Here is a 23,617-nt window from a genome sequence, read left to right as displayed (position 1 = left end):
TAGGGCTTTATATAGACCCAGGCTGAAGAACTTGCTAGATGTGCCTGCAGTAGCAACTGGTGCTGTTCAAAGGGGGAAGGATCAGGACTGGATTTGTTGCAATCCACTATGTCTCTGGGACCATAATGTCCACATCACCTGTTTACCAACAGTAAAGTTTGCATTAGTTTTCATCCCAATTTTATATATATTCTTTATATATTGCTGTGTCATTGCTAACAGCCCTGTGCATCTGTGTAGAGGAAATTGCTGGAGGACCTTGTGGAAGACATGCTTTTTTCCTGAGAGAGGTACCTGGTGTCCACCTGGCAAGTGGGGCTCTCAGATTGGTGTTCTGACGTGCAATTCAGACTTGGTTCCAAAAGGCATGAAATTGTTTTAGCTTCAGACTAATGATTCCAAGTAGAGATAGGTGTAAGGCAAATCCATGCCTGGAATAACCTTTCTAGTGAACTAAACTGCAGTTGGAGACAGGTATAATGGGGTAGCTCAAGTAAATAAGTGAAACTAACCATTATGAAGTTAGCTCTTGGTTGCTAGCATGCTACAATGTAAGTAAGAATGACTGAGCACTGGGATTCCTCAGTTTATGGAAGATTTTCTGAAATTCATGTAAGTCATTCATGGTAGGTTTCCAGAAGACACCGCAAAATTGCATAAGCTGGTGCAATTCATCTGTTCAGTATTTAGTAGCGTTGTAGGGACATGATTCAAATAAAAATCCATTTAAATCTAATCCAAGGTAAGATTCCCTGAAAGGATATTAAAAGAATATTTCTTTGTGTTTTTATTAACGTGTGCTGTAGGTGAACAGCATTCTTGATTAGGAACCCAAACTGAGGGTTTTTTTATTTCAGAGAGGTGAAAAAATGACTCTGGATGAAGTGAGTACCATTACTAAACAAGCTGATTTTAACTGTCGTGGCAAACTTGACTACAACAAGGTACGTTAAACAGAGTGATATTATTTGTTCTTGTGTTATTGATTTCATGTTATTGGCAGTATTAGCATTATCAAATACAATACAGACCACCTCCATGTGTTGGTCTATTCATGACCTTACCTCAGGCCCCCGTCCAGCTGCCCACGTACTGGAGCGTGGGCTGGTACATACAGCTCTAGCTATTATCCTTGAAAAGGTTATTTGCTGCAAGTGAACTTAATGTGTTAGGCAGAGCCTAACAGTAAGCATGAAGCCTAACAGCATGTGTGAAGGTAAGAGTTAAAGGAATAGCAGGATAAAGATGATAGTTGGCAGCAAACATAGCTAATCGGTACGAGTTGCTATGTCTCTGACATTTCATGATTTTTTGTGTGTGGGACATTATCATGTATGCTGAACATCTGATTTTCAGGATGTAACACCTTATCAGTTTTTCTGACATAATTTCTTAAGTTTTGAACTGAATAAACAGTCCAAAAGATTTGTACATCCATATAGTTTCATAGGAGAAAAAGAACCCCCTATTAAAAATCATGTTAAAAAAAAAATATCAGTCTTCAGATATCTAGAAATAAATATAAATCACCTCTTGGGTTGAAAGTCGCGCTTAATTTTCATTCAATATTGGACCTTCTCGTTGAATCGTGGCTCCATTTTACTGTGTCACTTGAGTGGTTGCTCCGATTAACAAAAATGAAAATTAATATTGTGCTTTAAGAGAAAATGCATTACATCTATTGATATGTCCTTTCCTTACTAATGTTACATTTTAATCCTTAAAACTGTGAGAAAGAATGTTCCACTTAACAGATTAGTTTTCTTTAAAGTTTTGTGACTTATACATGACAACCAGTGAGCAGTGCTGCAGGACTGCACGAGAGAAGCTGGAAGTTGATAATCGATTGAAGCAACAGCAGTTTGGAAGTCAAGCTGAAACTTCCTCTGAAGGGATCACAGTGCCAGTATCAAAACCATCACCAAGAATCTCGAGGAAAACTGATCACAAACTAGCACCAACAAAAGGTATTTATAGTTCATATTGGGAGTTTGCATTCTGTTGGAGTTCATGCTCTGGGTCAGTGAAAAGCTGAGTCTTTAATTTTTTTCTCAGATTAGTGAGGATGTTATTGACTAATATAAATTTATACTGTGACAATTGCATAATTGTCTCAGTAGAATATCTGACCTCTGTGTTCAAACAGACTTTGGCTGCGTCTATGATTGGAAGCTCTCAGATTCTTAAGAGTGAGTGTTGTTGACTCTCACGTGACAGTCCAGAGGGAAGAGAGAAAATAAATGCTCAGATGTTGCAACACAGCAAGTTATTTCCTTCCCAGATCAGAGATGAAACCTTAAACATTTATCAATAAGCAGTCTGTTTGTTTCAATTATCGAGGCTACTTTTCAAGTACAATCAATATGAGAGTTTAATTTTCTTCCTGAAGTTACAAAGATACTTAAAAACCTTCCCAAACTGGGAAAAGACCACAGGCTAACAGACTGCCAAGGTACCATGTGTAAAATACTCACATGTAGTGTGTTCTGTTTAAGTTGCTTCAATTCTAGGCAATACTGAAGAGGTGCAGAGATGACAAAACAGTGATGAAGACTGAGTTTGTGTAGCTAAATCAACAATTGTACTGGCAGAGTTGGCCCAACATAAGGAACCAGAAAGTAAAGGCTTGGAAGTAATTGTATTGGGCAGCTGTGCATAAGTGATGTGCTGTCTGGCAGGGAAACTACATTGTCCTGAAAAGAAATAACTTTAAATTAGAAGCAGGTTAAACCTATCCACTCAGGACAGATTTACCTTGATTCCAAGGTAAATGGAATCATGTGGTCACAATTTCTTGCCCTTCAGGCAGATTTGATGCCAGGGTTCTCCCATCATATGCCCATTCACCTGGGATGTACAGTCGGGGAAGTAAAGATGTTTTGCTAATGAATTATGAAATGTTACATAATTATAAGGGAAGTCGGCTCATCTGATTGAAGTTCTTGTCATCCAGTTTTCCTCTGTGTGCCTATAAATGTAAGGCTTTATGATAAATTGCACTAGGGGTGGGTTGAAATAATGTCACTGTAACTAAATATCTGTGTTTATAGGAGACAGCAGAACTCCTTCAAGACCCTCATCAGCTCAGAGTTGCAAGGCATCCATTTCTACCACTCTCAGCCTGGGCGCCAGTAGCAACAGAAGCACAAAGCTAATTGAGCCAGACACGATGAAGGTAGCGTGTAAGGTAGTCCTACTGAAATTATGCTGTTTTCCTCTAGGCACATATGTTATTGCATTTTAAATAAGAAACCGTTTTTCTCTGATTTTTCGCTTATGTTTTATTAATAGTTTGTCAAGGGCAGCTATAAACTACCAAGAGGTTTCTTGCTACGTATTATTATTAACATTTTTATATACTGTTGGTTTTGCTGACATCTAGTTATTGAAAATAATTTTTCAGGTGTGAAGGTTTAATAGAACAAAGTGTGTTTTTTTTATAAATGAAACCACTGTTGGATAAAACGTTTAATGACTTTTTGAGAAATTTAGAATTTAATAATTTATTAGGTTGGTGAGAACTTTAAATGTGTAAGTAGTCTGAAAGATTGTGTATCATAAACCTTTATATGAAAGGTAATTGGAAATAAATAACAGATCTGTGAGCATATTCAGTTTGTTGGGCATTACTTTGTAAATATATGCTGTAGCCTGAAAATATTGATTTTTAGTTAGACTAATATGTTCTATCAGTATTTTCTTTTAAATAAATCACTCATTCAATATAAATTCCTGTGGGAGAAAGACAACAAAGTCACTTTGCTAAGTCAATATTTGTAGAGTGTTAATATTGATCTTCTTCCTTTGTTTTCCCTTTCTTGACTGAACCTTTACTAGTTTTCTTTCAACAGAAAATAATAGCTGTAGAAATATAAAACATTAACTGGAAACTGCTAGGATACATTAAAAATGTGCACCTTGAGACTCCTGTATAAAAGGGAAAAAATGGTTATGACCACATAGTATAACTGCTGCTAGAAAACGGAACTGATTGTTCTCATGAGTTACATTTTTGTTTCAAATAACAACTCTGTATTTGTTATTGAACTCCAAAGTCCTTTATATCTTGGGCATTGCTATACAGTGACATTTGTTCTATATTAAAATTTAAAAACATAATCTCGAAGGAATTTTTTGCAGTCTGTTTAGGTATCTGGACCTCCATGCAATTTAACCTGCAATTTCACCTTGTTCAAACATGATATGTAGTATATAAAAACCATCGCACAGTTTCCCAATATTGGATTCCTCTTTCTTTGTACAAGCTAGTAAGAACTGACTGGAAAAAAAAAAAAAGCAGCTGCAGATATTGATTCCTATTGATTAGCATCATACAAAAACTGAAATCAATCAATAAATGTGAAAAGGTGTAAGTAGAACTACTAATTTTTTTTAACCCTAACTATTAAGGGCACAATGTCAAAATCAATGAATAAATACAGAGTGATTGATTTGTGGTGTGGCTCAGAATCCAGCACTCAAAAATTCTTATTTATCTTATATTCAGAAATATTTTTTTTTCTGCAGTTCACCTGTCTTTTTGGGACAGTAAGAAAATATGGCCATCATGAAGTTTGACCAATGCCAACTTTTCATTTCTGATAGAACAAAACAGTGAAAGTCAAAACATGGTGAAGGTCTAAATATAAAATCGTATAGAAAACATGGAATGTGTTCATAGGACATTCTTCCATGTGTTTTCTTTTTGCCAGTGGAGTTTTGTGACATGTTCAGAGCCATATAAATAAATTTGGGGACAAAAATAGAGAAGTGCGACAGATGTGTATAAACAACATGCTGACCTGTTGGGCTTCAACTGTAGCTGAATCACAATTCATTAAAAGATGGCTAATGGAGATCTTAAATTTCTGAAAGTATTCTTTGTGTTGGTTTTAGTCAAGACTGGAAGACATTAACAAAAAAAAGCAGTGTATCATGTTCTAAAACCTTTCTGCATTGGGCAGCTAAATTATCCCTGCTAAAGAGTCTTACATTTGTATTCTGCTCTACTGAAGTCAGCGAAAGACCTGTACACACAGTGGGTAACAAAAGAAATATCTGAGAAAAGTCTTTTTGCCAAAAGAAACAGTTATAGGCTCTCACTCATGTCTGTGAAGTAGCCTCATGCAACTGAACTAGTGAGACTTTTTCTGTCCGTAGTAGGGAATGGCTTTGTACAAGACAGAGTGTTGAACTGAAGTTGTCTGCTTAATCGTAGGAACAATTCCTCTCGCAAACATTCCTTTTTATTTGGAATTATGCGTGATTGTGTGGACAATTTCAGTAATAACTTAACTTGTAATAGCAGTGGAATGCATTATTTGGGCAGGGACAGCACTGGCAGCAGCAGGTAGTACCTAACATTTCTTTATGATTATCATTTTTAATACAAACATTTCCCACTGTGTTAGCTACTATTTGGCAACTTTTGTTATGCTTTGAAGTGACATACTAAAATCGAACCAGAAAATTGCCTTTTAGCTTCCCAAATTTACATACCTGTTTGTAATTTGACATAGGTAATTTAGAGAGTATAGCACCACCTTACGCTCTCTGCAAGCATAACAGTTTAGTATTTGATTCCTAAAGCAGTCAGACTTTTTGCTTGCTGTTGCTCACATCTTAACCTGCATATTGTTCCTTGAGGTATTTTCCCTGCTTACTTGCATCGTTTGATGTACCTGTTGTAACAATGCCCATCTGAATGCAAAACTGCAAAAATGTAGTCTTTCATCTGAAGTAACAGCTAGAAAATAGAAGGTAAACAGGACAAAGCACCATGGACTATCTGTGAGATGATGGTTTGAAGACCACTGCCATCGTGAGAAAGGGGGAGTTGAATGTGGCTGTTGGAGTAAGTTTTGCACGTGAAAATTGTCACGGTATCTTTTTGAATAGTTATAGCACATTTGGACTGCTGTTTAAACTTACATTATGCATTCTTCTTTCTCAGAGAACAGCCATATTGCTTCATTAGCAGACCTTTTGACTTTGATCTTTGTGAAATGTCGTTAATTTTTCAAACAGTTTGTAAGGTCTTAAGCTTAGAGACTAAATGAGCTAACCAGTTATGTCAGCTGTGTCAAGTTTTAAGGAAAAAAACTCGATTTACTGCACATGGACTTTAGAAGAAGTTAGGAGTCATGCAAGTATTGGAATTAACAGTTTACTGAGAATGGAATAGTACTAGAAGTGATTTAACAGACTAAACTACATATTCGAATTCTAGCACTGATTTACGTTGACTCTAATGTTAATATCAACTCCCATTATCCACTTGTTTGTCTGAGAGAACCCTATCTGTTGCTCGACGTTTAACCCTCACTGTTTAGTCCCAGTAATGTTTTGTCTCTGTTCACTTCTTTCATAATTATTTTTTGTGATTGGACCCTTTTTGCTTATCCTGTCACTAGAAATCTAGTTTCATGGATAAAGATCAGTATAAAATTTTTAGGTGGCCTTGTTAATTAGGTCCATACCACTGCATAAAAGGTGGCCAGGGACTGATTTCTGACTCGGTGGACCAAGTAGCTTAGGTAGCTCTGCTTCCCCAAGGCTTAGGCCTAGCACCCTCTCAAGCAGATTGTGTCCACTTTAAATGGCACTTGGCTTGCTTTTTTTTGCTAGAACCCACGTGGTAGTGTTGTGGGTTTACGAAATTCTGTTTTCCAGTGGTGTTTACAATCTTACGTCTCTGCATCCCAACCAAGAATACGTGTTACAAGCTGTAGGGTGGGTCATGGCATGGAGTGTGCAAGGCTATAAAACCTGATGGATTGTAGGTCACAGGAAAACACATCCAGTGCAGTTATATGCATATTTCTTTTTGAAAGCAGTGCCTGAAGTGAAAAACCCTTTGAAGTGTGTACACATTTTTAAAGAGTGCTAGTTGTAGTCATCTGAAACTGCACCATGGAGTGAGCTAACAGCTAAACAGCATGGGGGACAGGTATGGGGTTGAACGCTTCGCCGTGCTTCTTGCTGGCTTTTATTTCACAGCGTAGATGTAGCTGGTGAGATGAGATCGTTGCTCCTCTAAGAGCACACTGTTCCCTCTGCATCTCTGATGGCAGAGAAGATAGATTTCCACAAAGGTCCCAGATCCAACATGTTATCTTAACTGGGAAAGATTATGGGAGATTAGGGGAGGAGGGGGACTTGGATATTAGTTTCCATCAGGGATTGGATGTCCCACTTTCTTTTAGATAGCTTAGTTGATCTTTGTCTTTTTGATAGCCTGTGCTCTGAGGAAGTGTGTTTAAAGTCTTTTAGTCTTTTAAAGTCTCTTAGGAGTTCGTTAGCAAAGTCTTAATTTTCTCTAAAAATCCCAAACCTCTGACGAACAGCGCAAAGTTGCAAAGTATATAGTATTTGTACTAAAAGTATTCCATATTGTATATGCCGGTATGCAAATATAACTAGCAGAATTTGACATCTCAAATTGGTATGATGCATAATGCTACTGAAATTATTGGGGTACTGAGGCTGAAATAAATGTTGCTTTTAGATCAACATCTTTGCTAGGACAGGGTAGTTTTACCATAATAATAAGTAATTTGAGATTAAAATAGTTTCCAGGTATGCAAAATTTGGACGTCTCAGTATTTATCCACATTCATGTTTTCAGGAGGATATATTTTTATTCCTTTAGTGTGAAGATTCTCTTCATAGCTGAGTTTGTGCTGTTTGGGTGAAACTTATAAGAGTAATTCTGAGGCAGAAAATGGAGTGAAAGATAGTATTAGATTCTGCAGTCTTTCTATGCCACACAGGTGGTGAGTTTTCTCAAAGTACATCTCTCTCTTCACTTTGATTAATTTATAAAAAGTTCTTAAAGCAGAAAGGAGTATAATGAAGATTAATTTGGTAATGTTTGAATGAGAAATGTTTAGTATGGAGGAGTCGATCCTGTTCTCACAGAAATCAGTGGCAAAGCAGTGGCACAGGACTGAAGGCTCTTTAAATCTAAGTCCCTGAGAAATTTATATTCTTAAGAAATGTAAAATTCTCAATGGGAAGATCTAAACTCAGGATCCGAACTGCATGTAATACCAAGTGTACGTACAGTAGCAAAGTCCAGTTCTTGCCTGACACCTTTAGGTCATTGACTGTAAAGTACCATCAACTGAGAGTGAATGTGTTGTAATGAGAACTGGCTCTTAAGAGGAGAAATGAAATGTAGCACTGGGGTCAAGACTGGCCTTAGACCGAGTTAGCAGTCAGCCTCCTCCTCACTGGGAGTTGCATGCAGACCTGCTCCATTTTTTACAAGTTCTCTTCTCAAATCTGTGTTAGGTTACCGGTGACTCTGAACACCAAGCATAGGTACAGCCACCTGGGCAGAGCTCTCTGCTAAGATTACACTGAAAGATTCCTTCTGCTAGGCTCTGCTCCGAAACATCTTCCATTGCTAGGAAAGTAACTAGAAATCATGGACTTAATCCAGACCAGGGAAGGCAAATCAAGAATGTCTTCCGTTCCTCAAGACATACAATATGTCTGTAAGGACTTTATTTTTATTTTGCTAAAGAAATATCATTCAAATGATATTTGAAAATGAAAATTGGGACTTGCTGTTTTTAAAAAATAAAACATTTGAAGCATGTAGCTGTTTTAGCATCTCGGCGAAATCATGGCTTCTCTAGGAACCATATTATTCACAAATACAGTGGTTTTCAGTTTATATCTTTCCAATAGCTCTGAGAAAAGTCAAGAACAACCACTTAATTTGACCTGTACTTGTGTTTGTGATTTGTCTGAGTAAATAACTCCTCATTGTTCAGCTAATCAGTTATGTTCTTTGCTTGATTGGCTTAATGGAACTAATCTAGCAAAATTTCAGCCTTTCAGTGGTAAATCACACAGTTCAGAGAATTTCATGAGTTCAGTTTGCTTCTTTATGGCAATTCAAATTTAATTTCAGCTATTTGAGCACTGGGGTATTCTGTATGTTTTTCAAGCATTTTTCAGAAGTGAAACAGTGTTACTAACTGCTCCACAAAAAATGACTACAAAAAGGACTATTGGAGAAAATTAATTTATAAAAAAAAAAAGAGTAGATGATCAGTGCTGTATCTTGTAGTGTATTTTATGCAGGATTTATTACATCATCAAATTAATATATTTCAGAGAAGGCACTTTTATCTTCATCAAAGATCAAGGCAACATCTAATAGTTGCTTGGTTTCAGGAATGGCACTGTGCACAGTCCAAAGGATGCTTCTACTTAGAAGAAGATGGCGAAATCGTTAGTCACAAGTACAAGCTGAACTTACCTCAAAGGTCTACAGTATGTATTACCATCAAGCCTTTAAACATTCGTCAGGTAGAAGGTAAATGTACTTGTATTTCTTTGGAGAATTTTCCTCTATAAAAAATATTTTCTCTTCTGTTGATACATCTCTCCCTTTCTCACTTGCAATATTTCGCAAATGCGATATAGCAATACTTTTCTCTGTTGACAGAGTCCTATTAAAAATATAACTTAACTTGTCACACCATATTTTCTGCTGTGTCATTTTGTGCTCACTGCCTGGGCAGTCCATTCTCTTTCTCCCTTTAGTCAGCCAACTCCTTAGGTTATTTTTGGCCATAGATTTGTGAAGTTTCTTATGACAAAATTCAAGTATTAGCACTGTTATCAGTGTCTTTAAGGTGTTAATGTACTTTGTGGAAAACAACAATACAAAATTTAGTGAATATTCTCCACCTCAGATACTTTTGTAAATACTTAAAATAGGTTATGGCCTTTTGTGGCAGTATGGTATCTTGATGTTTTGATTGTGAATCTTGTCTGAGGGATTTATTGCTTAGTTTGCTTATTTTTTCATCTTAAAAGAGTGAAGCCCAGCATTAGAGCCACCTGAAATTAGACAGCATTTGTGCTCCTTTTTTCCAAATGCTATTGGCTTTATTCTCTCCAGTGATTTACCAAGGAGCTCTATCTAGTTGCTATGTTGGAATTATTTTTTCCCCAAGTAGATTATTTCCTCTCTAATCCTGTGAAACAGAAGCCATTAGATCCCAGAGATGTTTTAGAGTGGACTGGCTGTTGTGCTACAGGCTGGTAATTGACTCTGGTTGAGGTTGGTAATAAAATCTTCACTGCAAATAATTGACAGACAGTAGTAATTTTCCACTTACTACCTGGCTGAAATGGGAAGCTGATAAACAGACTTCTAATGATGAGGAAACATGGTCCAATACAAATAGATTTGAGTAACAGAATGTCTTAGTGTTCAGCTCATAACTTCTTTTTTCATGTGGCACCCTCTTAAGCTGTGCCTAGAATAGTTCTGCTGCAGGATTGTCCAGACACTCTGTGTAACCAAAAGAGTACTTGTCTTTTGTAAAAAAAATTCTACTTTTGCATGTTACTATATAGAAATATCTTTGCGGGGTTTTTTGTGACGAGGAAGGCATAATATCGGTATGTAAGGATTCATGTTAGCAGAGGAATTACTTTTTTATGAGAAATGAAAAATATTCTCAAATTTTTAAAAAAGTTGTGTGGTACGTAGCCACTCTTTAGTATTCTTGACTCCTAACTGTAGAAGAACTAAGCCCCTGCATTCATTTTGCTGTGTTCTGATTAACTTGAAGGCTACTTAATAGCTCATTGATTAATTGCCCTCAGGAACTGAGCAGCTACATGAAACCAAAGGGATTCAAATGGCATCTAGTCAACATACCTAAGACCGGGCCTCCATTCCAATCCAACCCTAGAGAGATAAATCATACATGATCAGACAAACAAATCCTATGTGATGCCATGTAGGGGGATCTTGCTATTTAGATCTTAAAAATGATTGAAACTTATACTTCTGAGATTTACATCTTCTGGTATCCCTAGCTTTTGCACATAGTCTGGATTTTCAGTCAAGATGTGTTTAACAATATTTTACAGAACATCAGAAGAGAATATGATATAGTTTTGTTAACATCCTTAACTACAAATATCTAGTAGCCTTAGTATAAAGAAAAGTAGTAAATGATAAAGTGGTACTAATGGTAGGAACAGTGAAATAGCTTCCTTAAGTACCAAAGGTTTTTGTATTAGAACTGTTAATAGTAATCATTATCTGTGAGACAGTCACAAGACTTGGAACAATTTCTCTGATTGGCCTAAATAGGAAGGAAATCCCGATAGCATAGAGTGATTTTTTTTTTTTTTTTCCATCTTACATTAACAGGGATCAATATTATAAATACCATGGAAATATCTACTTTGTGGTTCAAGGAAAAACAATTTTGTGCCATTTATTAAGCATTTATGTTGGGAATGTTTTTCTTTTTAGGCAAATCTTGTCATTGGTTGTCAGTGGATACAGCTTTGTATATTCTGAAGGAAAACGAAACCCAAGAAAATCTACAGCTTGTAAGCTTTACTGAACAACAAAACAAAGAGGTTAAATATTTTTGTTGTTTTCCTATCTTAATTGTTACATCTTTAATGTATGTGTTAATGCCACATGGGTGAGTTCCCATGTGTTTGGAAGGAATTAAAACTATACCTAATCAGACTAGAAGAGAGAAGAAACACTTGTTCTGTGCATGTTCCCTTTCAAAATTAGCAGAACTTATGTAAGGTAAGATGCAGTACTGTCTTAGTTGGGCCCTTTGGATGGGCTGAATTGCAATTCAGCCACATGTATGGAAGTTTAATGAAATTCTTGTGAGGACCATATTACCATGTGGTGTGTTGGCAAGTCTTGCTGAGTTGTTGGTTATCTGTATAGATACTTTGTGGAAACTCACTTGTATTCCTGCACCTACAAAAACAAAATTTCAAAGGTAAAATTTGTCAAAATTTCCTTCAATTTTCTTTCTCCTTGCCATATATATGATTTTGAACTTCATAGTGCACAGAATAGTTTTATCCTAAGGCAGAAATAAGTGAGGAGAAATGGCAGCATGAACTCACGTCTCCCTTCTAAGCCACAGGGAATTCAGCTTGCTTCTTAAACCCTAAGTCACTTGTAACTTTTTACATAGGAAATTTTTGTTGCTAGTTTGAACAAAGCTGATAAATCAGGGAGGAAATTAAAAACTTGGTGGGTTTTGTCAGCCTTCTTCTGGCTGCTTTTGTTTTAAAGTTTAACAATTAAAGAGTGTTACAAATCTGAAAAGTGATAGGACTGTTATTAGACATTTCTAGTAATGACTGTTCTCCCCTCATCTCTGGTCCTGTATGTTTTTCTAACTTTTATTATAACCAAGAGATTCACTAGTTTTTGTGTCTTTAAAATGGCATCACACAGCATCTCACTGTAGACATGTTTTCATTAAGAAAAGAACCTAGCATTACCAGTGTTTTCAAGTAATTAATCACTTTTGTTTGAATATTGCTAATAATAGAGAAAGGTATCATTTGAGAAGTAACTTACAAACTTGTCTCTCTTCCTTTAAGAGTAGATGTTTGGATGGAAAGGGGAGCTTGGATCAGGAATTTACTGGCTGCTCCCATTCACAACAGGCTGTAGGTTGAAGAAGGTAAAAGCACAAATGACTGGAGAAGCAAAACTAGTGTATAGGGGTGAAGATGGAGAACTGGCCCTGACCAAAGAGTTCCGGTGAGTCATATTCCCAAATAGGCATGGTAACTATTGTAACAGTGTGTGCTTCAAATAACATCTAGCTTCTAAAAAGCTGTATGTTACTAAAGTGCTGTTTGTACAGAATGTTCTCAAATAGACTGAATGGTTATTGACAGTATTATGAGACAGCAAAGGAAACAGAAGTATTTGGAAATGGTTCTGCCTTTTTCATCTTAGAGCTGCTTTGTTGGATATATTTGAAACAATTGATTTGGATGGAAATGGCCTTCTGAGTTTGGAGGAATACAATTTCTTCGAACTGAGAACTAGCGGTGAGAAATGTGATGAGGAAGCATGGGCTGTGTGTAAGGGTAAGTTCACTGCTGTGCTTGATACAACTAATTAGGGCTATCAATCTCTTTGCAAGCTGTTTATAGCATCCTACTATCTATATAGTATAGAAGAACTGAGTATTTTGTAGCCTGTATGAAGAACACATATAGATATTGTTCTCTTCTCCTCTGTTTCTCTTTTTTTCCTTTTCCAGTCTCCTCTCCTTTGTTTTGCTTCACTCTGGTTTGTGTGCCACTGACCTGCTGAGAAAATTCTTCCCATTGCTAATTGCAAAGTTTTGTAGGTGAAAGATTTTGTAGCTGCCAAAAACTACAGGTTTTCGAATCATGGATCATATGGTGAATTAAACTGTAACAGGTATTCATTTAATCAATCTCTTTTCTGCAGATCAAGCTGATAATTCTTATCACAAAGTGTTGAGAGGGACATTTAATTAATGTGTATATGATGCTTTAAAAATGGCATCTAGAACTTACGATGATTGTTCAGAAAACTAGACATTAGAAAATACCTATTGCAACTATGTATCTTCTTCAGATATAAGCAGTTTTTCATTAAAAATCTGTCTTTTGAAGGTTCATATATGGTGTGTCAGTTTGTCCATATTGTGCTATATGACAGCCGTGAGATTCTGACACTTCCGTGAGTGAGATAAGGAAGCTGGCAGAAGTTAAGACTCTTGCAGCTGTGCTTTTGTTTTCTGCCTGCTGATACATCTCATCAGTGTTACTGGACATCTTGCCAGCTTGTAGGTGCAGTGTTGGGCCATAAATGTCAATTTTGAAGAAAAAAGGAATTCTGTGGCACTGCTTTAAGCTTGTATGCACGTATTTACCTCATAACAGGGCTAGGAGAATTCAACCACCAGTGTCTGTAGGCTGCTTTAATAATACAGTGCATGAAAGCAGTGGTTTCAAAGCATGGGCAATTTAGCTGCAGTGACACACTGGAAATTCAGAAGCCATTGTATGAAAATTAGAAGTTTCTATAAGAAATACAGTTTTTCTGTAATTCATGTCTGACGTGCCAGTATGGCGTATCATTGTATATAGGCCCATATCATGTTTGATATCATTCCTGTGTAGGCTGTGACACCTTGCTTAATTTGGGCCAAAATAATTTAGAGCTGACAAATCCTGCTAATTATTTCTCCCCAAAACACTCTAAGATACTGGACTTTTTCCTAAATGATGAGAAGATCATGCAAAAATACTTTTTTATATATGAGTTTCTTGTCCCTTTCACGCCTGCACAGGCTATTCCCCACTTTATGACTTTGTCAGTGTTACACCTCTGTGCACTGGTCTCAACATGAGTAGGAGGGGTGTATGTGTGTGTGAAGTGTGTAAGAGAGGAGAGAAGAGAATATGGTGAATGTTTTACCAGGTCGTTAATCAGTTGAAGAGTTCAGACGAATATCATAAATCTTGACACCAAAGTTCAAGCCATTTATTATAGCATCTGTACCCTTAGATAGATTTATTAAATTGGTAATCCCTTTTTAATAATATATAGTAAAGATTTAGCATTGTTATGAAGATGAGAAAACCATTTTTAAAAATCTCTGACACAAAGACATTTCAATTATGTGTTTGCTGACATTAGAGGGGTCGATCTATGATATTCTATCTAGAGAGGGGTGTTAGGATTAGTGGCATTTTATTGCTTTTTAGGAACTAAGTAAATCATTTCTGTAACAAGGACCTCAAGCACTAAGGGTGCTGGCTCCAGTAGACTTTTCATTTCCCATTCCTAAAATACCCCATTCTGTAAATCTCAACCACAACAAATACTGCTAGCAAAAAGAAAAAAAAAATCAATCGAACTCTTTCTGTTTTGAAATCTCGCCCTCTTTGGGGTTATATAAGGGGCCAGCTGTTTCTAGTCACATCTAAAATCCACAGGGAAGCTCTGCAAAGAGCATGTGTCTGATCAAGGACATTCCCAAATAATATTGGAGAGCCTGAGGCTGCAAGGTGGCTCCATCTTTGAAACCTCGTTAATGTAAGTGGGAGTTTGGCTTTGGAAGGATATAGGGTGTTTGCAGAGAGAACAGATGTTGAAGTACTACCTTATATTTCTTTTTAAACAGAGAATTTTGATATGAAGAAGAATGAACTAACAAGACAAGGATTTATGGATTTGAATCTCATGGAAGCCAATGACCGTGAAGGGGATCCTAGTGACCTTTGGGTCACTTTATTGTCTCTGGGCTACAATAAAGCGTTAGAAATGACAGAGGTATGATAGCCATATAGCAAAAATAACTGCTTCACATACAGCTTGCCTCACGTGTTTAACTGCAGTACTGTTCTGTCTGTCATAAATGGATTTCAGTAGGTCAGTGATCCAGTCCAAACACTGTTAATACAGGGTTTACACTATGACTTTCAGTCATTATGGTATCCTGTTTCTTAGGATAACACTGACATTGTTGAAGGAGGAAATCTGCCTTTTGCTTTAGAGAAAGCCAGTATTCTGTGGGGTTGTGGAGGAAGGAATCTTGGGTTATACCCATTGAAATAATTCACACACCTTGCTGGTGGGAAGCGGTAAGAAGACAGTGATGGTAAACTGTGGCCTGTCAGCAAACCTACAAAATGCAGGACTTGCTCTGCTTAAAAAAGTCACTTTCCTGACCCAAGCCACAACAGAAGTGGATAAGGGTAACTTTTTTTCCCCAGATTCAGAATTCATAATTTTCAGACATGGCTATTTTTGCTACTCTTGCCTTTCACAACAGTGTCTGAAGGTATTCAACATAAAATTTTAATGCAGGGGCTTTGGGTGGCACGCTTTACATGACCAGGGATTATTTCTCTGATGTTTCTGTGTGCTTATAGATTTTTAAAATTGATTTTATTTTTACAGAAAGAATATCAGTATTGCTGTTAATAGTTCTCACTAAAGAAAGAGGATTTCTTTAATGAAGAGAAAAAAATTATAAAACATTAAAGAAAACATTAAATGTGCAGATAATTTAATCATTTAAGTTTCATTCACAAGAAAATCAGATTTTTTAAAAATCATAGTCTGATTATATTGTTTCTTTAACTTTTGTTAAACTAAATCAGGTCAGGGTAGTCACCATATAAAAATACACGTGTGTGAAACAAATATATACAGAACCAAAAATACTGAATATGGTTGAGAAACATCAGTTGTCTCTCAGTGAAACTCTTGAGATCATGGTGAATGATTTCTTAAGGATGAGCACTTTCTCCTTTTCCTGCGAATATGGTTAGGAGAGCAACCACGAAACTGTCTTTCTGCATTTCAGACGGAAGAGGGAGCTGTTCTCTAACAAAGAAGATTTTTGGGGAGGTTTTTATCAAGTTAGAAATTTCAGAAAGGTATTTTGTGCCTTATACTAGCTGTGGTTCGTGGCTATAGTCTTTGCTTTCCAAAGGACAACATATCTCTCCGAATGCTTTAGTCATTCATCTACAAATGTACATCTGCTTAACTTGTGTCTATAATTTAACCCTTTAATTCTTCAATTCTAGATGATTTAAGAGATTGATATTTCAGGAACATTGAACCTCTAACAAATTAAAGACAGAGCTTGAGAAATCCTAGTGGTTTCCAATAGCCATTTGAAAGAAACTGAGGTGCTATTCCTGAGTCTAAGAAAATGCAAACTCCTGGTTGTTGCACATATTAATCTTAACCAAGATACTGTAAGAGCAGAGTGCTTAATGCAACATTGCAGATATTTTGAATCTGTATGAAGTGGCACAGATAGCAAGAGTGTGATAGGTAAAGAAGACAGGTTTATTTCAGACCCTGAAATACATTCATACTTCATCTTAATTCCTGTACATTTTGCTATCTGAGGAAGTGTTTGCTATGTTGGAGCTGAATGCACCAACGTGCATATCGAGTGTACTGTGATTGGCATGAAAAACGTTCATTTGTCCTGAGCTTTCATTTGTTTTAAGAGATTGTCGCAGGTCTCAGGTTTTGAATATTTAACATTCAGTGACATACTTGTATTTGGGTAATTCTACTTCAGAACATATATGAAAATACTTAGGAGCTGTGGATTAAAATCTGAGGGGAAAAATCTACAGATAAAGTGATGATAAAACTTTCTACATTGCAGGCATGCCCCTTTGTCATTGACATCTACGCAGAAAAATGCAAACCCAGAATTAAAGCCATATATCTAGAGGCAGGGAGCTCACAACTCAACAGGGCTGTTTGCAAGTCTGTTGTTAATAAAGGAGAGGCCAAAGTAATGGATGGCTGTGAAAACATAATCATCTATACCTACAAAATGGGCAGGAGAATCACTTCTGTCATTGAAAACAAGGTATGGCATGAGACTTCTGTAAGGTACTTTATGGTAATGTCTGTTATTATTCTTCCCTCCTTGCATCATTTTTGAGAATTACATTTTCTGCTATTTCCGATATTGAGTTTCTGTATCTAGTTAATTTAAAAAAAAAAAGTGCCTGATGCAAAGCTCTTTTTGACATATGACAGTCTTCAAAACAGTCTGGAGCAGTGCTCTTGGAAGGGACAGCTTCTTGTAACGAGGCAAGCAGTTTTAAGAATCATATAGAATCTGAATATTTGTTTGTGTTCACATTCCAATCTTTCAAAATTTTGATAATTATTGGAGACATAATATGTTCATAGTACCAGGGAAAAAAAAAACCTAATAACAGGAAATACAATTACAGGAAGAGCAAAGACTACAGGATTTACAGTATTTAATGTTTTCAGTGTGTACATGAAAGTAAAAGAGCAGTGATTTGCATTGATTGTGTTTTAGAAGCATATTATGGATGAATTGTAAACTGACTGGCAGGGCTGCTTTATTACTAATTCAAGTTAACAACTGTAAATCCAAGCAAAAGTGGTTGGTGAGAAGCAGAGGTTTTAAACCTTCTTGCATAGATCCTAATGAATGTGCTGTTCATCCTCCATTTCATTTATATCAGGAGCTGTGTGTAAGTAAATACAGTGCAGTAAGATGCTAAACTTAATATGTTTTAAATCTTGAAAGATCACAGCAAGAAGTATATTTTTAAACGGACAAGCATGCAAAAGGGTGTGGGTTGGTGGACTAATATTAGGACTGAATGACGAGGCTCCTTGGAACTACGGGTTTAGATCTGCACTTCGCCCTTTAGGGTAGATACACTGGAGTTATTTATATGTTTGGGGTATGTCAGAGAAGGAGATGAGGTCTGTACTGAGGCAACTGAATGCTGTCTGATTAAAATCACTGACCACTGCCATTTATACCATTTAGGTTTCATAAATACCTCTGTTCTGCATTGAAGCAAATAGTTGCACTTCCCTGAAAATCTCATTAGACTGGAGCCTTTTTTGGATTCTAAATGTGTGGAAAGAAATAATAAAAAGGCAGTTTTATGCATCCGTCATCTTCTAAGCTTCCCACAGTGCAGGCAGTCTGATTTTTATCTTCAGTTATTGTACTGATGATTTCAATGGAAATAATTGTTTCTTTGTTATTTCTGTAATTAAATTAAGGAAATATGCTAGTTCCTGAGGGATTCCATTTTAGCCTTGCATATGCATTTAATCAGTGGGTTAGAAGAAGGTGTCTGTCTTCTAACCCTCCCTACTCAGGGTGTGAGCTGGGGAGACTGAAAGACCTTGCATTTGGAGCCTCAAATTTCTCAGGGACTGAGCAGTATCAAGTCTGTTGTCTGCCTGTTTATATACCAAAATAAATAGTTAATGAGGCATTTCCTATCATCCAAAGTACAAACTTACTATTATATACCCTCTGTGCTAGGTGAATGTTTGTGACCTTATTCCCCTTACCATAAGTATCTTCCTGTACTGATTAATTCTTTTGTTTGCCTTTATCTCACTGCCATGTAGAAACGAGAACTTCACTGAAGTGATGCCAGAGCAGCTAGACAAAGTAATAAGCAGCTTAACACTAGATTGTGTTTACATTTCTGCAACATTACCGTATTTCAAGAATTACCATATCTGCACCCTGCTGTTCACAAACCCTTTGTACTGTAAGCACCAGAGATAGATCTTTTTTTCCCTTCAGGTCAGTCCTTACCAGTCTTAATAGTAGCTTCTCTGCTGCGTAAGGCTGATTGTGTAAAGTAACTGTGTTTCTACTCCATTTATCAATACAAAGAGATTGCTGGATAGCATTGTCCAAGAATCAAACATCTCCCAACATCTCTCTCTAATTGAGATTTATCTAGAGACAGCTGAATAGCGGGGTATAGTAGCATGTCCCTAGGTCTTGTGTCTGAGTATTGCTGGGATAAACTGGTGGTTAAAGAGTTTTCTGCTACCCAAGCTTTCAGTTTTATATATTGGATCCTTCTTACATAGTTTAAGCAAGAGCATCTGTTCTTTAAGTGATTATACTTATATTAACTTGTCAAATGTTTTTTAAAAAATCTCTATTAATGAAGTCTTCAGAAATGGCCTGCAGGGGATGTTGCAAACAAAAATTTCACAAGCACCCAGTGACACTTCTCCAGATTGCTGTCCTAGCCTCTGGTGATTTGCAGCTGAAGGACTACTTGAGACAGAAATACTTTATTTGCACTTAAAATCTAGTATGGCTTTGTCCAGTCACCTTTTGAAACTCTGTAAGTGCTTTAGGTATATTTAACGAGCCTTAAATGACTTTTGGCAATGGATCAGGGCTCTGATGATGCTAAGGTACATTTGAAACTGTTACTCTTCAAGGAGAGTAGACATCAGCATCCTTAAAGCATTTCGATCCTATAAAATAGCAAAGTCAGAGGAAGTAAGAGCAACATGGAGTTGTTGCATAAAGAGCAGCCACTTAACCATTAAGGCTAATGGGTGCCTTCGTGTTTTTTCACTTGCAGTCTGAAAACAAAGTGATTATTCATGTCAACAATGAGCAGAGTAAGAACTGCCTAAGTAATAGGGGACTTACTGTTTTTGCTGTGGAAGTGGCACCGAAATCCACAATGGTAAGATTTTCATTGTTTAGCCAACTTAAAATCTAAGCAAAAAGAAAAAATCACGTGATATCTTTACAGTTTCCTTTTGCAGGTGTTTTATCATGGAAATGAGCTGGTGGATAGTGGTGCCTTCATCACCAGTACAGATCAGATACAGTTCTTGATATTTCAAAGCTGAACATGTACTTGATGTATCCATGTTTCCCTCTGCAGATAAAAGTCCATAGTTGTTCCGTTTTTCATGGGAGTGCCTGTTTCAGTTGTCCATTCAATATATGTACCATTTACTAATACTTTTTAAGGTTGTATTTTCTTTTGTTTTTTTACTTTGCAAATTTTCATCAGATGTATTGATGTCTGTGAGAAACAGACCAAGCATGTGCTAGTCAGAAATAAAAATATATGTACTGCATTCCTTATGCACAGTGTGATTTGCAGATGGCTATTTTTTGTTAAACTTGGCTTATGGATCACATTTAGCCACAAGGCAATTTGATCTGCAGATCCCTATTCCAGAGCTGGGCAGGCTTTAGTGAAAATTCTAAATGAAGGTTCTAAGGGATAGAATGAGATTGAAAATACATTACAAATGCTATTTTTCTTCATTCATTTCTGAAGAAAATCCAGTTTATATTAGTCTAAAAGTATGGTCTCTTTCTTTAAAATAAGAGGCATGTGAACTATTTTGTATTTCACAGCTTTCCAGTGTAGATGCATTCAAACCCGTTGTAAACAGGTACAGTCCCATGACACAGGCAGGGTTGGGGCCTATTCTAATATTGCTGCTGACACTTTAAATATCTATAGCTGATCCTGTAAAGGGTTTTACTAATTTTAATTTCGGCTTCGTTCAGTAAAAACTGTAGGCTCAGTGCCCCTTATGGATATTTTGCTGTCATGCAATTAAATTATTGAATACCAACTGTCATTATAGATGATGAATGTTCAGCATTTAACGTTAGCGATATAAGTACTGAAACAGTTCATTCTGCTTACCTAGCACTTTAGGTAACATACGCGCAGTTCTCCAATAAACAACTATTTCACCTCTGTTTTCTCTCTTGTATACAGGTTTCTCAGCATGTGATGCCGCTGAACGAGCAGGAAGAATGGTTTTATAATTGTGTGCATTCCCTCGTACGTTAAACTAGTTAGAGAGATGTTTCTTGGTAGCATTCAGACCAGGAAATTTTTTTGGCAGCTTCTAGACAATTTGTAGTCTTGTCCTTCTCAAAAAGCTGGCATACACTTACACTTTGCAGAGTTTGATTTGTTAAAGCCAATGAATCGCATAAGTACTTACTTATTTCTGGTGTCACACTTCTGCTAATGGCTTTTAAGAAACGTATACTGATAGCTTAGGGATGGAATAACTGTACGTATGTAAAATCCTTTGAGAGTAGAGTATTCATCACATACAGTCTAACAAAATACATTAGCATGAAAATATTGAGACAGTAAAAATTAGTGCTGTTCAGTAATATGGCTGACAGTTGTAATATAATTGTGTTTTATAAAGGCTAGTTTCCCTAAATATGCTCTTGTTTTCTATAACATGTAATGTAGGTCCATCACATGCTGGAACTGCTTCGCTGAGGAAAAACTTTGTTGAATGGGTCTGATGGATTCCTAATTAAACATTCTTGTGGTTTTGACATGAGAAGTATGAAGGAGTAGGGTTCATGATTTAATTTTGCCACCTGGTAAAGGATTTGGTTCTTTCCTTTTAATTTTTTTTTTTTTTTGTCATTTGAAGATAATACTCATCTTACACTTGTTCTGAGTAATTACTGCCTGGTTTTTTATACTCTTTTATATAAAATAAAGTCTGTCTTTTCATATACAATAAGGAAATAACATTATTTGAGGAAAATGAAGGTTTGTCTTGGGCTTGTGTCTGTTAACAGGAATTACTTATTTTCAGGTTAATAATTATAGTAATTATTATTAAATAATGATAGTAATTATTATTAAAATAGTCTCCTATTATTATAATAATAGGAGGCTAAAGTCCACCAAGTTTAAGCTGCAATAGCAATGAAAAACAGCTTTGAGGTACTAAAAATATTCAGCCTGTTATGTTTTTTCTGGTTCCTCTAAATGTCTGTTAATGTGGAAAAAAACGGTGACCCTGGCCACTGGATACTTAAAAAAGTGTCTGAGTTTAAAATAGACATTAAATGTATGTGACCTCATCTGCAAGGGCAGCAAGTAGTCTTGAAAAGCTATATTTATCTGCCAACAACTCCTGCACTCTGCTGTTGCTCTGCTGTAATCGTACCCTGAGCAAGTAAATGTCAGGTACAAAATGAGAGCCCTGCTAGAGGCCAGCAGTGATTTACACACTTCAGTTGGTGCTCGGGCAGGTTTATTGGTGATCTTCTAGTTTTTCATTTTTTTTTAATTCAAAAGTACAGCAGATACTGTTTTAATTTTCAGATTTTCTAAAAGCAGTAGAAGTCTTATTAAGAGACCTCACAAATACTTGGTAATTTCTAGCAGATAGTTCTGTAAACGCTGCCTCAGGCAAGGTGTGGATACATCAGAAGATCCTAGTTCCCTCTCTAAGAAGGAGCTGGGAAATAATGAGACACTCTCAGTACAATGCAAGCACTCCATTATTTGCATTTCTTTTGTTTATAAAATCAGCCTTGTTAGATGTGGCAGGAATTCATATGCTACTCTATGCATTTTAGGAAAGGAATGGTTAAAACTGAAGTACTTAGCTGAGAAATCATTGCATGTGAAAAGACTTGGTTTTGCTGCAGGTAGGGTCTAGTTAAACATGACAGAGCAATTCACAATGGAATCTTTTCTAATCCTCTTGCTGCTAGGAAGAGTTTCATTATCTGACTTTTTAAGTGGAGACACAGGCTAACTCTCCGTGGTAGGTTCTACCTTTCCTGCCCTGGAGGAGATGAGAATGGAGATCTCTTGTATCTGCAGAATCTTCTCTGGTTTGCTCCAAGATGAGGTAACACCAAGGCAGTAAGACATTCTAGTGTTTCTTTTTAAGGCTGAACACAGGTACCAGCCTATTTTCTCTGGGACAAAAAGCATCTTCTAACACTGTAATCTGAATTTCTGGAATGTTACCTTTCTTCTGAGAACTAGACCTAGAATAACAAAATGCACCTTCTTTCTGACTTTTCTAATACTGGCTTTTCCTGACCACCTTGTGGGGGGGCATTGGGTGGGTCTCCTGCTTGTGTTGGGGGGTCAGTGGAGGCCCCAGGGTGACATTTTGTAAGGGCCTATGGTTGACATCCCATTGGGGTCTGTGGTGACATTTTGTAGGGGCCTGGGTTGATGTCCCGTTGGGGCCTGTGGTGACATTTTGTCAGGGTCTATATAGACATTTTGTCAGGGCCTGGGGTGATGTCCTGTTGGGGCCTGTGGTGACATTTTGTCAGGGCCTGTGGTGATGTCCTGTTGGGGCCTGTGGTGACATTTTGTCAGGGCCTGTGGTGATGTCCCATTGGGGCCTGGAGTGACATTTTGTCAGGGCCTGTGGTGATGTCCCATTGGGGCCTGGAGTGACATTTTGTCAGGGTCTATGGAGACATTTTGTTAGGGCCTGTGGTGACATCCTGCTTGGTGGCCGTAGGGACCTGGCCCCGGCCGATGCAAGGTGCCAGGCCAGCGAGGTGCTGGGCGCTGCGCAGGCCGGGCCGGAGCCCCTCACTCTCCCTCTCCCCACACAGAGCTTGGCAGCGCAGCCTCCGCACCCCCGAGGACTGCCGGCGCGGGGCCCGCGGCTCGGCGGGCAGGCTCCCGTCGT

General features: G+C 37.2%; 1 protein-coding gene across 5 annotated transcripts in view; it reads left to right on the top strand.

Moving 5' to 3' along the window:
- Positions 1-21,559, top strand: part of EFCAB7 (EF-hand calcium binding domain 7) — a 29,661-nt gene extending 8,102 nt beyond the window's left edge. For 3 of the 5 annotated variants that reach the window (XM_074831822.1, XM_074831823.1, XM_074831826.1), the window contains 12 exons: positions 858-944; positions 1,772-1,967; positions 3,051-3,187; positions 9,190-9,331; positions 11,297-11,406; positions 12,414-12,571; positions 12,773-12,906; positions 14,982-15,130; positions 16,995-17,204; positions 19,738-19,845; positions 20,908-20,973; positions 21,403-21,559. In XM_074831822.1, the coding sequence (XP_074687923.1) occupies positions 858-944; positions 1,772-1,967; positions 3,051-3,187; positions 9,190-9,331; positions 11,297-11,406; positions 12,414-12,571; positions 12,773-12,906; positions 14,982-15,130; positions 16,995-17,204; positions 19,738-19,845; positions 20,908-20,973; positions 21,403-21,432 (1,527 nt within the window). In that variant the 3' untranslated portion in view covers positions 21,433-21,559. The remainder of the gene's footprint in view (positions 1-857; positions 945-1,771; positions 1,968-3,050; positions 3,188-9,189; positions 9,332-11,296; positions 11,407-12,413; positions 12,572-12,772; positions 12,907-14,981; positions 15,131-16,994; positions 17,205-19,737; positions 19,846-20,907; positions 20,974-21,402) is intronic. The other 2 variants (XM_074831825.1, XM_074831827.1) reach the window with 2 other exon arrangements.
- The last annotated feature ends 2,058 nt before the right edge of the window (positions 21,560-23,617 follow it).

Source organism: Strix aluco, chromosome 8, assembly GCF_031877795.1.
Source record: "Strix aluco isolate bStrAlu1 chromosome 8, bStrAlu1.hap1, whole genome shotgun sequence".
NCBI classification, from domain to species: Eukaryota; Metazoa; Chordata; class Aves; order Strigiformes; family Strigidae; genus Strix; species Strix aluco.
The sequence above is the reverse complement of the archived record's forward strand: the minus strand, read 5'-3'. Positions and strand labels throughout refer to the sequence as shown.